The 16,926-nt window shown below is 46.5% G+C and overlaps 1 protein-coding gene across 1 annotated transcript in view; it reads left to right on the top strand.

Moving 5' to 3' along the window:
• Positions 1–10,958: 10,958 nt before the first annotated feature.
• asah2 (N-acylsphingosine amidohydrolase 2) overlaps positions 10,959–16,926 on the top strand; it is a 121,090-nt gene continuing 115,122 nt past the window's right edge. The window contains exons 1-2 of the mRNA XM_070875059.1: positions 10,959–11,088; positions 16,120–16,208. Coding sequence (XP_070731160.1) covers positions 10,959–11,088; positions 16,120–16,208 — 219 coding nt within the window. The remainder of the gene's footprint in view (positions 11,089–16,119; positions 16,209–16,926) is intronic.

Raw genomic sequence — 16,926 nt, 5'->3', positions numbered from 1 at the left:
GCATCAGTCCCTTCTGGCAATTCTTGTCCCCTCCTGATAGCCAGGTTGTGCAGCATGGAGCACACGACCATGAATTTACCTACGTGCTCAGTGTTGTATTGTAGCTCCCCTCCTGAGTGGTCCAGGCATCTGAAGTGCTGTCTAAGCACAGTTATTGTTTGGTGGCCCCATTGCATTGAAAGTATAATAGCGATTGATCAGAAGCTATGATTTCCTCACTAAAATACACCTGGAATAAACCCCCAATAGTCCAGAGTCTGAAAATATGTCTGTTGAGATGTTCACTCACCTGAGAAGAACTCCAGAGTCAATGCAAACTCCTCTGAAGTTGAGGCAGCCTTTTGAATGAAGCGACCTGCAATTTTAAAAATGCCAGCCACACCGCTGGCATTCGTTCAAAGTAGTTCCACTTTTTCTGGGCGTTTTTTTGCATGAGCGATATTGTGGGCGATATGTGTGCGAGGTGGTGAAAGTGACGCTGGGCGTTAGTGTTATATATGTAAATTTGTATTTACTCTGTACAGTCACCAGAGGGCTCATCCCCTGGAGTCCCAAGGGATCCCATAATCCTTTGGAAGCACAGGTATTTAAGGAGGCCTCACAGCTTGGAGAGGCACTCTGGAGACCTACAATAAGAGACTAATGTCACACTTTACTTTGAGCTCACAGTGTTCAGTCTGACCCTTTCTCCATACATAAGTTAGTTTCGCCAAATGTGCTCTTTACGACAAAAAACAATGGGCGGGCAGTATTCTTGAATCTCGGCGTTAATTCCGTGTGGAAAGTAACGCTGGCCGATATTATGGCCGTTGATTTCATCCATCCTGATGATTCCGCCAAAAAAAAGTCGTCGGGCAGTAATATTTTTTCCCGGCGTTAAGCACATGGTGAAAGTAACGCTCGGCGATAAGTTTCCTAAAAATGCCCGTCAGTTCCCATTTTGTGCCAAAACGGGAGTTATACGTCATTTCAGCGGTAAAATGGGTGTTAATTGGGCGTTAAGCAGGCAAAGAAAGTGGAGGTTCTAGCCCCAAATCTTTGCATTTTTGATCAGCCATTTGGCCTTTGAATCTGGCATTTAGCCAATCAAAGTGAATCTGGCATTTAGCCAATCAAAGTGAATCTGGCATTTAGCCAATCAAAGTGAATCTGGCATTTAGCCAATCAAAGAGTTTTAAAATATTTTATTTTTTCAGAAATAGATTGTGTGAGGAAAAACAAGTGAAGTTGCAGTTATAAGGAGGAGAATGCGGACATGGAGCGGCAAGACGGGGTATGCAGAAATAATTTATATTATGTATTGATTTCTGTAGTTTAGGAATATTACAGACATGAAGCTGCATATCAGATGTCGGTAACTTACTGCAACATTAGTATTCTGCAGTGCATGAGTTGAAAACAGTCTGACTCAGGAGCCTGCTATTTTCCGGAACCTCCCATGAATTTAAAGATTAAAACGATGAAGGACGTGATAACAGATAAAGAAAGAAAACCAGAGGTCCGGGTAGGTTTGCTGTACTCCTTGTTCAACAATGGCCACAGTATGACTGGCCATATTTCTGATGCTGTGGCCCCACCTTTGTCCTCTGTTTCCGACCTCCATTATGGGCCTTTGTCCTCCTTACCGCCCATTTGCAATCATTGAGACATTTCCTCCAGTTTTCTGCAACTGTTTTGATATTGTAGATTTTATTCATATTCTTGAACAATTGTTGCATGGATATTTCAACGGCCACGTGTTGTCGGCAGCTAGTGTTTTAAGACCAGAATGAACTCTTTCATTTTAGACATTCTTTAACCAAAATATCGGTCTCGAACTGCTTAAAGCATGGCTTATGCTTCAAGGGTTTCTTGGCATGTCATCTTGATACTGCTGATACCTATGAAATAAAGTTTGATGAATTCTGAGAGGTCAGGTGGTACATCAGTTTTTAAGATGCTGAATTGACCAGGTTTGTCTAATGTTCCAATGGATGGATTAAATTATTGTCAACCTATTGGGTGCTAATGTTGCTGTTTACCCCTAATTTACCACACAGATAGTATCAATGGGCTCAAGTTTCGGCCTGAGTTGCTCCTTTTTTTTGGAGCAACTAGTTTAGAATGGAGCATCTTAGAAATTGCAATTCTCTGCATTTAGTTTGCTCCAGTTCTAGTCAGTTAGAATAGTTTCATTTTAGAACAGATTTTTTTTCAAAAGGGGGCATGTCCGGCCACTTACGCCTGTTTTGAAAGTTTAGGCAGCGAAAACTTACTCCAAACTAACTTAGAATGGAGTAAGTGTAGATTTTTGTATGCTCAGAAAAACGTTGCCTACACTTAGAAATCAGGCGTAGGGAACGAGAGAGGGGTGGGGGGTGGGGGGGAGTTTACAAGCATTAAACACTTCACTTTTACAAATAAAGAGCCATCATCAATAATAAATGATCAATAAATCAACCAATAAATCGATCAAAATTAAAAAATAAAATATTTTTTTTAAAAAAATCAATAAATAAATAAATATTTCTACTCACCGACTGCAGCACCGGGAGTCTTCCAATAGCGTGCTGGGATGCCCCCCCCCCCCCAGTGTGTCTCTCTCTGTCTCTATCAGTGTCTCTGACAGCGAGGGGTGGGGAAAGCAGAGGAGGGTGTGGGGAGAGGGGGGAGGGAGAGAGAAGGGAGGGAGGGGGCGGAGAGAGGAGGGAGGGAGGAGGGGAGAGAGGGAGGAAGGGGGAGAGAGGAGGGGGGAGTGGCTAAACTGGCCGGGCCGGGCGGCCGCTGCCGTCGACACTACGGGCAGGCTCCGCCGACGAAGGGGAGGGAAGGGGGAGGGGGAGAGAAGAGGGGGAAGGCTGAACGGGAGGGAGGTCCATTCTGATCTTCGCCCGGTGAGCCCATTCGGCCAGCGCTAGGGGCGGCGTGCTTCGGGCCCCTCCCACACAGCCTCGAGGGCCTGCAGCGACTGCACATGCACGCACACTCTAGCGCGCGTGTGCAGAGGTCCTGGCATTGTTTTCAGCGCCGGGACCTGGCTCTGCCTCCGACCCCTTGTGCTGCGCCACGCCGAGCACGAAGATGCCCTGAGGAGACTGGAGAGTCACAAGGTAAGCTTTCGGCGCCCTTTTTATTCCAGAAAGTCGGCGCACCTTATTGAGATGCGCCGTTTTTCCAGAGGATGGAAACTTGGGCCCAATGACCCCAAATAGAAGAATTATACCATTCCAATTTAGATTTCTGAACCTCCCTCCTAAATTTCGATACATTTCTATTTCAGTAAAGAGAGCTTGAGTTACAAAACCGGGAGCAGCAGGCCACCAAGACAAAGCTAAAAAAGAATAGACAACATTCGAGAATTTGATATCATGGCACTAATTAAAGACATGGGTGTGCATATAATGACATGGGCATACCACCTCAGAGTACACAGTCAAAAACAAGAATGTTGGGAAGACTTTCATTTCTGAGGAGATTTAATATCCTTATCTTGAATATAACCAATGTTGCTTTCTGAGGAGATAGCCTCCCGCTCCTCTTTGAACCACAGTTCAAAGTTTAGCTTATCTAAAGCCTTCAATCCAATCACAGGATATAGTTTGTCCTTGCGGTTTGGTCTGCATATTCAGGAAAAGTTTTTAAAATGCCAACTGTTGGCATAAAGAACATTTATGACTGGAATTTCATAGTAAGTAATGAATATGTGCCAGAATTCTAAAGCATACGGACCAGTGACCCTTCGAGTTAAGTGGAAGCTGAAGGGCCAGAGATGAGCTGAGCCATGTAAAACGTTGTCATGCTTGTTTGTACTTTCTTTACCCTTAAGATTGCATTATGGAGCTCAACAGAATTGCTCAACATACTCAGTTTATCAATCTGATTATGCCACGTCTTATCTGAGATATAAGTTCAGTGTGGTCCAAAAAACAAGCAAAACTCGTGAATTTATTTATTATTTGCTCTTAAATTGTACATATTTACCCAGTTTTGGACTGTAGGGGGAGTGTAGCCTCAAGCCATCAACAAATGTAAGTTTGATCTTTTCAAGTTGATCTTTGTTTAATCATAAGGAAAGGGATTGATATTCACATCTTTTAACTGAATAGCTGAAACCCCGCTGCATCAGTTAAGTCTCGAATTGTGCTCTTGTTAATAAACGTTATCTAATCAGTTTCAGTGCAATGTGCAGTCCTCTGGTGAGAAACATTGAGTGCATCCCATCAAGATCTGAATCATTGACACGGTGCCTGCAGCTGAAGTAAATGGTTCCCGGTTAAGGTAAGATTGCTATTGATTAACGTGGATGACCTTTACAAGCTGGTGGTCTTGGATTGAACTGATGGCTTTTATTCTGGCCTCCACATGAGTCTGACTGAACAAACGCAAAGTGAACTAATGAAAGACGTTAGAAGACAATTCATGCCAAATGTTTGGACATTCTACGTTTTATTTCATAATGAATGATTGCCTGACCTATTTTCAGGATTATATCCTTTCTAAATGCATTCTTTTTACTTCTCTAGGATAGTACCTCAGCATCTTTTTAACTAATGGCTATAAATGCCTCAAAATCTGCAAGTCTTTAGCTGGGTTTAATGCAGTCCAGTGTTACAATTGTGGTTTGATTTTCTTGCATCATGACTCAGGAGGCCTGCCGGATTGATCCATTAGTTCTTGAGTTTGATGATCTGATTATGATTTGTTTCCATGCCAATGACACTAGTGGGCTTTTTTTTGTGCCCCAGATATATTTTCTGTGTTTCAGATGACTCGTAGGTGAGCCCTTGTTCCCAATCCTTGAGAGCGTGAACACCTGCTCCGATAGGTAAATAAGCTTGATAGCATCCTTACGATAACAAACGGAACTGCTTTAGCTACTGGATCTACCCTGGCCTCCGATCCTTGTCTTCAGAAATCTGCAAAATTACACACGGCTGTATTTTAAGCTTGAACTGCCAAATGAATTTACATGCAAGAGAATAAATAATATATTTTACAGTAATGATGGATAATGTTAACTCTTATTATAAGAAAAATAATGGCTTATCTAGTACATATTATTATTAAATTTTACATGCATCATTCTTTTTATATGCTTACCAGCTATGGGGATATCAGGCTGTTATGTTCAGAATAACTCCACAAGACTGTATATTGTAAGCTCAAACTGTTGTGACCTTTGTCTCTTTATTGTAACTCCAGAGTGAAGAAGCAGCTTGGCAGACTGCCTTTTATAGCTGCTTGCCCAGGGTGTGCAGGTAACCCTTGGGTCTCCCACAGGTGCACCCCTTGATGGCAAGTCTAACACATTGGTGATGTTTACATAGATAACATCATTCCCCCTCCAAAGTCTTGGATACAAGTTGAGGCGATCCGGGGCTCTATTCCCGGGTTGATCGCCTGAACTGAAGTCCTGGCATGAGTGAGTCGGTCAGATCATTGCTGCGCTGTGGTGTGGCTGGTCTGATCGGACTGTCGGGCATGGTGGGTTCAACCTCGAGGTTGATTTCTGGTTGGGTGTGTGTGGGTGGATCATTGATGGTAATGTCCTCTTCAAACTGTTCTTGGTTGTCAGTGAACCATAGTTTGGTCTGATCCAAATGCTTTCTGCACGTTTTTCCATTCAAAAGTTTGACAACAAACACTCTATTCCCCTCCTCGGCTAACACAGTGCCAGCAACCCATTTGGGACCATGACCGTATTTAAGAACAAACACGGGGTCATTAACCTCAATGTCACGTGATACAGCCGCGTGAACGTGGTACATGTTATATCGGTGACGCCGGGTTTCTACATGATCATTGAGATCCGGGTGGACTAAGGAGAGCCTGGTTTTGAGTGTTCTCTTCATGAGCAATTCTGCAGGGGGAACACAGTAAGTGAGTGGGGTCGCGTCCGGTAGCTGAGCAGTATCCAAGATAACCAGGTCTGCAGTGAACCGTTCGCCATGCGTTTCAAGCTCTGCTTAATGGTTTGGGCTGCCCGTTCCATTTGACCATTGGATGCGGGCTTAAATGGCGCAGACCTTACATGCTTGATGCCATTGCGGGTCATGAACTCGTTGAATTCCGAGCTGGTGAAACATGGTCCATTGTCAGTAACAAAGACGCGGGTAAAGCATACGTGGCGAACATGGCCCGGAGGCTTTCAATGGTGGCAGTGGACGTACATGACGACATCATTAAACATTCAATCCATTTAGAGTAAGCGCCCACTGCTACCAGGAACATCTTTCCTAGAAAGGGGCCAGCGAAATCTACGTGGACTCTGGACCACGGTTTGGAGGGCCATGACCACAGACTCAGTGGGGCTTCCCTTGGTGCATTGCTCAACTGTGAGCAAGTGTTACATTGGTGTACGCATGACTCTAATTCCGAGTCAATGCCGGGCCACCAAACATGCGATCTGACGATAGCCTTTATCATGACTATGCCTGGGTGAGTACTGTGAAGATCGCTTATAAATGTTTCCCTGCCTTTTTTTGGCAAAACCACACGATTCCCCCATAGCAGGCAGTCCGAATGGATGGACATTTTATCTTTGCGTCGGTGGAACGGCTTAATTTCGTCTTGCATTTCCCCGGGAACGGCCGACCAGCTCCCATTGAGGACGCAGCTTTTTACTAGTGATAGCACAGGGTCCTGGCTACTCCTGATCTGGCGAGCCATGACGGGTGACCCCTCGCTCTCAAAAGCATCCATTACAAGGAGCAAGTCTGTGGGTTGCGCCATTTCCACCCCGGTGGTGGGCAATGGTAGCCGACTGAGGGCCTCAGCACAGTTCTCAGTGCCTGGTCTGTGGCGGATTACATAGTCATACGTAGATAACGTTAGTGCCCATCTTTGGATGTGGGATGAAGCATTGGTGTTAATACCTTTGCTTTCTGAGAAAAGCGAAATGAGCGATTTGTGGTCGGTTTCAAGCTCGAACCGGAGTCCAAATAGATATTGGTGTATTTTCTTAACCCCGTATACGCATGCTGCTGCTTATTTCTCGATCATACTGTAGGCTCTTTCAGCCTTAGATATGCTTCTGGATGCATGTGCCACCGGTTGCAGTTTGCCTGACACATTGGCTTGCTGTAACACACAACCGACCCTGTATGAAGATGCATCACAAGCTAGTACTAAACGTTTACATGGGTCATACAATACAAGTAACTTGTTAGCACGTTTCTGGCCTTGTTCAAGGCTGTGTGGAGATTTACCCCAAACCCAGTCGTCACCCTTGCATAGCAATAAATGCAATGGTTCCAGCAAAGTGCTCACCCCGGTAGAAAGTTACCAAAATAGTTGAGGAGTCCCAGGAACAAACGCAGTTCCGTCACATTCTGTGGTCTGGGTGCATTCTTGATGGCCTCTGTCTTGGAGTCCGTGGGTCTGATGCCATCTGCCGTAATCTTTCTCCCTAGAAATTCGACCTCTGGCGCCAGGAAAACACACTTGGAGCGTTTCAGCCTGAGTCCCACTCTGTCCAGTCGCTTGGGAACCTCTTCCAGGTTGTGCAAATGTTCAATGATTTTGCAGCCAGTGATCAAGATGTCGTCTTGAAACACCATGGTGCGCGGAACTGATTTCAGCAGACTCCATGTTACTCTGGAGCCGAGCGAATCCCAAAGGGGCATCTGTGGTATATGAACAGTCCTTTGTGCATGTTGATGCACGTCAATTTTTTCGAAGGTTCAGCCAGCTCCTGTGTCATGCAAGCAGACGTTAGATCCAGCTTGGTGAACGACTTCCCCACTGCTAGCATTGCTAACAGGTCATCTGCTTTGGGTAGTGGGTATTGGTCCTGTAACGAGACTCGGTTGATCGTTACCTTGTAGTCCCCGTAGATTCTGACCGTCCCGTCGCTTTTCAACACTGAAACAATTGGACTGGCACACTCGTTGAACTCGACTGGCGATATGATACCCTCTCGTTGAAGTCTGTCCAGCTCGATCTTGACTTTCTCTCACACCTCGGGCCTTGTGATGAACGGGTCGTGCATCAGGGACGAGATGGATCTACAATTTGGCGCCTGTGAAGTTGCCGATGCCTGGCTCGAATAACGACGGGAATTTGTTTAGCACTTGGGCGCACGAGGCGTCATCCACCGAAGACAGTGCTTTGATGTTGTCCCAGTTCCATCGGATCTTTCCTAGCCAGCTTCTGCCGAACAGCGTTGGGCCATCGCCTGGTACAGTCCATAGTGATAAATCATGCACAGCTCCATCATACGATACCTTCACTGCCGCATTGCCAATGACTGGTATGAGCTCTTTGGTGTAAGTGCGCAGCTTGGTGTGGATCGGGCTTAGTTTTGGCCTTTGTGCCTTGTTGCCCCGCAGTTTCTCAAAAGCCTTCTGGCTCATAATTGACTGACTCACCCCCGTGTCCAATGCCATGGAAACTGGAATGCCGTTTAATTTGACTTTTAACATTATCGGAGGGCTTTTGGTGGTGAAGGTGTGTACCCCATACACTTCCTCTTCAGCCTCGGGTTGAGTTGCCTCTCTTACTCGTTCAGCGTGATCCACGCCGGATCGGTCATCTTCTGCCGACTCTGCCACGTGGTGAGTCGCAGCACGTCTGCACATTCACTGGAGGTGCCCCATTGTTCCACAGCCTTTGCACACGGAGTGCTTGAATCGACATTGATGGGCTCGATAACTACTCCCCGCAGCGCCAACATGGTGTTAATGGATTTGCATTCACGCCCCACGACGGACTCTGAGTCATCCTAGGTCTGGCCTCTGCAGGCGTGTAGGCCCTGCCATGTACAGTTCTGCCTGCTGAAAGCGTTATTTTATGCACCGTACTTGCCAGTGAGCTTCGATGCTGCAATGATATGTGTTTAGTGTTATCGTTCGTGGACGTGAAAGCCTGGGCTATCGTGATGGCCTTGCTCAGATCTAGAGATTCGGCAGACAGCAGTTTGCGAAGAATGAGCTCGTGACCGATTCCAAGCATGATAAAGTCCCACAGCATTTGCCCCAAAAATACAACAAATACGCATGGTCCCGCAAGGCGTCATAGGTCAGCGACATAGCTCGCCACGTCCTGGCCCTCGGAGCGGTGATGCGTATAAAAGCGATATCTGGCCATCAAGATGCTCTCCTTCGGCTTGAGGTGTTCCCGAACCAGTGTGCACAACTCTTCATATGTCTTCTCCATTGGTGTCATTGGTGCTAGCAGATTTTTGATGAGACCATATATCGTGGACCTGCAAACGGTGAGGAGAATTGCCCTGCGCTTGACCGCGGTTTCTGCCTTTTCCAGCTCGTTGGCCATGAAGTACTGGTCAAGACGCTCAATGAAGGCTTCCCAATCATCACCCTCAACAAATCGCTCAAGAATACCAGCGGCAGCCATAACCATGTGAAAGTTCATGAGCTGTTACTCATCGCCAATTTTTATGTTCGGATTCATTCCACAAGACTGTATATTGTAAGCTCAAACTGTTGTGACCTTCGTCTCTTTTAATGTAACTCCAGAGTGCAGAAGCAGCATAATAGACTGTCTTTTATACCTACTTGTCCAGAGTGTGCAGGTGACCCTTGGGTCTCCCACAGGTGCGCCCCCTGGTGGCAAGTCTTACACATTGGTAATGTTTACATACATAACACAGGCTATCTGAAACTTTGAAAGTTTCAAACAGGTTTACTTGCAAGATTACAGAATGACTCTAGAACAACTCAGATTTGAATAGGAGAAATCTGATAAAAAAATCAGAAACTGTGCGGGACCAGGTCCAGTGTAGAGCGACGCCTTTCTGTGGGACCGGCTCCAGTACAGAGCGAGTCCTATCAGTGTGGCACCGGCTCCAGTACAGAGCGAGGCTTTTCTGTGGGACCAGCTCCAGTGTAGAGCGACGCCTTTCTATGGGACCGGCTCCAGTACAGAGCGAGTCCTATCAGTGTGGCACCGGCTCCAGTACAGAGCGAGGCTTTTCTGTGGGACCAGCTCCAGTGTAGAGCGACGCCTTTCTATGGGACCGGCTCCAGTACAGAGCGAGTCCTATCAGTGTGGCACCGGCTCCAGTACAGAGCGAGTCCTGTCGGTGTGGGACCGGCTCCAGTACGGAGCGAGGCCTGTCTGTGGGACCGGCTCCAGTACGGAGCGAGGCCTTTCTGTGGGACCGGCTCCAGTACGGAGCGAGGCCTGTCGGTGTGGGACCGGCTCCAGTACGGAGCGAGGCCTTTCTGTGGGACCGGCTCCAGTACGGAGCGAGGCCTTTCTGTGGGACCGGCTCCAGTACGGAGCGAGGCCTGTCGGTGTGGGACCGGCTCCAGTACAGAGTGAGGCCCGTCTGTGGGACCAGCTCCAGTACGGAGCGAGGCCTGTCTGTGGGACCGGCTCCAGTACGGAGCGAGGCCTGTCTGTGGGACCGGCTCCAGTACGGAGCGAGGCCTGTCTGTGGGACCGGCTCCAGTACAGAGCCTGGCAGAACTTGCAGAACTTTCTATTTAATTAAAAAAATACCAAATCTGGTGCATATCATCTGAATCACACAGTATGTTTGTGCTAGAATTTTTTTTTAACTCTTAATGCACTCGAATTGGCCGAGCAAGCCATCCAGTTGTGTAAACTATCGTTATGAAACACAATAGCATTGCGGGAGCAGCTTTACTGCAGGAACAGCAATGGTTCAAGGAGACCCACCAACAGCTTTCTCAGGGCAACTTGTGATGGGCAATAAATGTGGACATGCCAGTGTCACCCATGTCGTCGGAATCAAATAAATAAATTGCCTATAATTATCTGGTTTTATTTCTGCATTGGCTACTCAAATTAACATTGTGCTCCAACCATTGCTCAAGATTTGGGTGACACTAGAAAGGCAGTAATTAATAAAACATTTGCAGCATGCAGTAACTGTCCAATTGCAGTCCTTGCTGACCTGTGATGTAAATTGTCCCTATTGGATGGATTCGACCACTACAATAATTTTTTACTGGCTCTAACTGTTTTATTTCTCATCAGGCTTGATCTGTGGAATGGGTTCCACAAATAAAAAACGTACCTGTTCATCCCTGGAGATTACGTTTATTGTGCTGTTTGGCCTAATGACGTCGGTGGCAATCATTACTCTATTCTTTGTCAAAGATGGAACAACATCAGATGTTGGTAAGTGGGGGGGGGTAAAAATAGCAAATAGTGTGGCGTGTACCTGTCCAGACAACAACCCAGAGACAACTCATGCTACAAAGTGAAATATTATTATGCCGATGTTTATACCAATAGGCCATTCCACTGCTGGTAAATATTGTATTGTCAAAGAAATAAAGAATTTGCATTAACATAGCATCTTATGAGATCCTGAGGATGTCCCAAAATGTTTCACAAACAATTAGTTTTGAATTGTGGTCACTGTTGATGTTAAATGTAGCAGCCAACGTACGCAAAACAACATCTCACCAACAACCGAGGAATCCACTTTGGCAGAAATAATAGAAAAGCAAATTATAATTTAAATGGAGAAGAATTGCAAAGTGCTGCAGTACAGAGAGACCTGGGGGTCCTTGTGCATGATGCACAAAAAGTTAGTATGCAGGTACAGCAAGTAATGAGGAAGGCAAATGGAATGTTGACCTTTATTGCAAGGGGGATAGAGTATAAAAGCAGAGAAGTCCTGCTACAACTGTACAGGGTATTGGTGAGGCCACACCTGGAGTACTGCGTACAGTTTTGGTCTCCGTTCAGAAGAATGAGAGGGGATCTTATCGCAACATATAAGATAATGAGGGGGCTCGACAAGGTGGATGCAAAGAGGATATTTCCACTCATAGGGGAAACTAAAACTAGGAAACATAGTCTTAAAATAAGGGGTCGCCCATTTAAAACTGAGATGAGGAGAAATTTCTTCTGAGGGTTGTAAATCTATGGAATTCTCTGCCCCAGAGAGCTGTGGAGGCTGGGTCATTGAATATATTTAAGGCGGAGATAGACAGATTTTTGAGCAATAAGGGAGTAAAGGGTTATGGGGAGCAGGGAGGGAAGTGGAGCTGAGTCCATGGTTAGATCAGCCATGATCTTATTGAATGGTGGAGCAGGCTCGAGGGGCCAAATGGCCTACTCCTGTTCCTATTTCTTATGTTCTTAATGAATGACCAGATAATGTACTTTTGGTGATGTGGGTTGACTCTTGGGAAAACTCTCTACTCATGTTCGAACAGTGATGCAAAACATCCCCCAGCAAACAAAACAATCAGACAGGGCCCTTAGTTTAACGTCTCGTCTGAAAGACAGTTGCCCCGTTAATATGAAGGCAACTTCAGAGCATGGTGGGGGTGTGGGCAGTGGTGGAATTGCGTGGGTGAAACCCGGAAGTCAACGCAGTGTATCGGAATCTGCAATCTCAACCCAATTGAACCAATTAATTTTGACTTCCGGGTTTCGGGTCTCCAATTAGTTAACCCGCATGCTATGATCTCGGCTGTACTTGACGGGACAACGTATGATAGAAATCTGGCCATTGCTGAGATGCTGCAGTCTGCAGCTGGGCTTTTGAACCAGAGCTTCTCGACGTCACCCACATTGGCCATCTCAAGTCCCCTCATTGCATGAGAAGCACCTTCCACCACTCATGATCCCACATGGTCCCACACAAGAGATTGGTGTGCAAAGTTAAAGCACATGGGATTGGGGGTAGTGTGCTGACATGGATTGAGAACTGGTTGTCAGACAGGAAGCAAAGGGTAGGAGTAAATGGGGACTTTTCAGAATGGCAGGCAGTGACTAGTGGGGTACCGCAAGGTTCTGTGCTGGGGCCCCAGCTGTTTACATTGTACATTAATGATTTGGACGAGGGGATTAAATGTAGTATCTCCAAATTTGCGGAGGACACTGAGTTGGGTGGCAGTGTGAGCTGCGAGGAGGATGCTATGAGGCTGCAGAGTGACTTGGATAGGTCAGGTGAGTGGGCAAATGCATGGCAGATGAAGTATAATGTGGATAAATGTGAGGTTATCCACTTTGGTGGTTAAAAACAGAGAAACAGACTATTATCTGAATGGTGACAGATTAGGAAAAGGGGAGGTGCAACGAGACCTGGGTGTCATGGTACATCAGTCATTGAAGGTTGGCATGCAGGTGCAGCAGGCGGTTAAGAAAGCAAATGGCATGTTGGCCTTCATAGCAAGGGGATTTGAGTACAGGGGCAGGGAGGTGTTGCTACAGTTGTACAGGGCCTTGGTGAGGCCACACTTGGAGTATTGTGCACAGTTTTGGTCTCCTAACTTGAGGAAGGACATTCTTGCTATTGAGGAAGTGCAACAAAGGTTCTCCAGACTGATTCCCGGGATGGCGGGACTGACATATCAAGAAATACTGGATCAACTGGGCTTGTATTCACTGGAGTTCAGAAGAATGAGAGGGGATCTCATAGAAATGTTTAAAATTCTGACTGGTTTAGACAGGTTAGATGCAGGAAGAATGTTCCCAATGTTGGGGAAGTCCAGAACCAGGGGTCACAGTCTAAGGATAAGGGGTAAGCCATTTAGGACTGAGATGAGGAGAAACTTCTTCACCCAGAGAGTGGTGAACCTGTGGAATTCTCTATCACAGAAAGTTGTTGAGGCTAATTCACTAAATATATTCAAAAAGGAGTTAGATATAGTCCTTACTACTAGGGGGATCAAGGGGTATGGCGAGAAAGCAGGAATGGGGTACTGAAGTTGCATGTTCAGCCATGAACTCATTGAATGGCGGTGCAGGCTCGAAGGGCCAAATGGTCTACTCCTGCACCTATTTTCTATGTTTCTATGTTTCTATGATGTAGCACCTGCTAAGAACAGCATGGTAGGCAAAAGAGCACCTAAGACTGGCACTAGGGTGACTTTTAGTTTCTGTGTGTGTTTGCTGATGACTTAGAATCACACTGTTGAACGAATTCTTTTGCCGAGTTTCTTTGATTTGGTGTGTGTTGACCATGGTATCTGATGCGATAGAAATGCTAGTGCTCAAGTTCAGGGCATTCAGTTGGAGCATGGAAGGACTGGGTCTGATGGCAGGGACTGTTGGTACAGGATGGGGGGGAGACGAGGTGGCGGGGGGGGGAGGAATTCATTCAAAGCGTTCCTTGATAATTTGATGTACAGCTCTGGCAGCATTGGTGACGGTATCTCCTCCCGCTCCAGGGACTTGAGCACATAAATCTAGGTTGACACACCAATGCAGTACTGAGGGAGTGCTGCACTGTCGGAGGTGCTGTATTTCGGATGAAATGTTAAACCGAGGCCCTGTCTGCCCCCTCGGATGGGCGTAAAAGATCCCATGGCACTATTTCGAAGAAGAGCAGGGGAGTTATCCCTGGTGTCCTAGCCAATATTTATACCTCAACCAACATCATAAGAGTTTATCTGGTCATTATCATATTGCTGTTTGATACGTCCGATGGTCGTGAAAGGCGCTATAGAAATATAAGTCTTTCTTCTTCTTTCCTGGGCACCCTCCATTTCCTGCTGCTCTTCCTGCTATTGTGCTTCCACAGGTGGCTCCAAGGGTTGCCCCTTTTTCGGAGCAAAGTTATGGCACATGCAGCAAACGACGACGACTCACTCGGTATTGTATTGCGGGACCTTTGCTTCAGAATACCAGTCATTTACTCAGACAGCACTGTTAGTAGCTTGACTCTAATTGTAGCACTCCTCTGCATCTGGGAACAGGCTGCTGGCAGGTGGCGTAAGCCACATATTCAGGGGATACCTCTTGTCTCCGAGCAGCTAGCCTGTTACCTGATGCTCTGCATGGAATAGAAGGGCGATTGAGAACGGGTGGAGGAGGAAGGCATCATGACAACTGCCAGGAAACTGGGCACAGACCCAAATGATGCACAAGCTGCCGTTGCACACTAGCTGCATGTTCAGTGAGGGGAAGTATTTTTGTGTATACTCCAGGGTTTTGATATGAATACTCAAGGCTATGTGGATGCAGTCAATTATGCCCTGCACCTGTGGAAGCCTGCAATCCTGGCAAAGACGACAGCCATGTCTTCCTGCTTTGCTATTTCCATACGGAAGAAAGAACTTGCATTTATATAGCACCTTTCATAATCTCAGGATATCCCAAAGCTCTTTGCAGCCTGAAGTACTTTGAAGTGTAGTCACTGTTGTAATTTAGGAAATGCACACAGCAAGATCCCACAAACAGCAATGAAGTAAATGACCAGAAACACTTGTTTTATTGATAGTTGAGGGATAAATATTGGCCAGGGCACTGGGGAGTATGCCCCCCTGCTCCTCTTCGAATAGTGCCATTGGATCTTTTACGTTTACCTGAAAGGGCAGACCTGAGCGGCCTCGGTTTAACGTCCCCATCCAAAAGAAGGGACCTCTGACTGTGCAGAACTCCCTCAGCACTGCAATGGAGTGCCAGCCTGGATTGTGTGATCAAGTCTCTGGAGTGGGATTTGAACCCACGACTTTCTGACTCGGGTGAGAGTGTTACCAACTGAACCACAGCTGATACCTGAGATGAAGTTGTTTGCTTTGGCGTAGAACACCCCAGTGACCTGCTTGATGTAGGAATGCACTGTGAATTGACTAACGCAGCTTATGTCACCAGCTGCAGCCTAGAATGACCCTGAGCTCTAGAAACCCAGTGTCACAGGCTGGTGCTGCAGCAAGTGACAGAACTGTCCAACAGCAACCACTCCCCCCACCCCCCCCCACCCCACCCCCGGTGAAGCGGAGCAGCGAGACACACTGCTCACCAATTGCAGCTACAATGTTCTGGTCCTGTAAACTCGTATGGGGTAAGGCCTCCTGTGACATTTCCCCTCCTTCGTCCTCCTTCCTGCAACTGCAGGTCTCTCCACCCTTGCTGCTGTTCCTCCAGCCACCAAGGCACACCAGCAGCAGACCTGTATTGCCAGAGGAAGTTTGTGCAGAAGCAACTGGGCAGAAACAAATTAAATCCTTTATAAAGTTATGTTTAACTGCACAGATATTTGCCATTGCTGTTTTCCATTTTCTGTCAGGTCTGTTCACAAATTGGTGACAAGATACGATTCAGAAGATTTGTACGGTATCTGGCTGTTGCACTGTACTGAGTTACAATGTGAGATTCTGGGAAAACTGATCAGGAATCAGAGTTTTTACTGAAATTAATATCCACTCTCTGGGATGTCCCTTTTAAACTCCTTGACTTGTGTTTCAGATTCAAAACCAACTGACTTACCTACAGGCTATTATCAGATCGGTGCTGGCCGTGCTGATTGCACTGGTCCAGTTGCAGACTTACCTCTGGTACGTTAACGTGTTTGTAGAATTGTTTGGTTAACTCTTCTGTGACTACATAGTTTTCCCTTCTCTTTTAGATCTCCAATGCCATACATCATGTTGGTGTACTCTACAACCTGTTCTAAATACTGTGCCAATCCTGCTCTATAAATGGTTGGTGCCCCTCCATTCCTATTGGAAAACATGGCACTGCCCTTGCTGTGATTAGGTGCTCGGTGTGTGGTGAATTATGGCCTGTTGGTGTGGATTCCTACACCAGAGGAAATAGTTTCTCTTTATCTATCCTACTCAATCCTTTTATCATTTTAATCACCTCCATTAGAATACCCATCGATCTTCTATACTTCTACTTAAGGGGATACAAGCCAAGTTTACCGACTTTCATAATTTAACCCTTTAAGCCCTAGTATAATTCTGGTGAATCTCCGTTGCATCCACACCAGGGCCAATATAGCCTTCCTGAGTTGTGGTGCCCAAAACTGAACGCATAACACCAGATGGGGTCTGACCAAGGCACTATACTGCAGTCCTTGTGGAGATGAAGTCCTGCCTTCCCACTGCGGACACCCTCCATCGTGTTGCGTGGCACTACCACCGTGCTAAACGGGATAGATTCAGAACAGATCTAGCCGCTCAAAACTGAGCATCCATGAAACTTTGTGGGCCATCAGCAGCAACAGAGTTGCATTCCACCACAGTCTGCAACCTCATTGTAGTGTATGTA

Source organism: Pristiophorus japonicus, chromosome 3 (genome assembly GCF_044704955.1).
Source record: "Pristiophorus japonicus isolate sPriJap1 chromosome 3, sPriJap1.hap1, whole genome shotgun sequence".
Classification (NCBI taxonomy): Eukaryota; Metazoa; Chordata; class Chondrichthyes; family Pristiophoridae; genus Pristiophorus; species Pristiophorus japonicus.
Note: the sequence above shows the minus strand (reverse complement) of the source record. Positions and strands in the feature narration are given on the sequence as shown.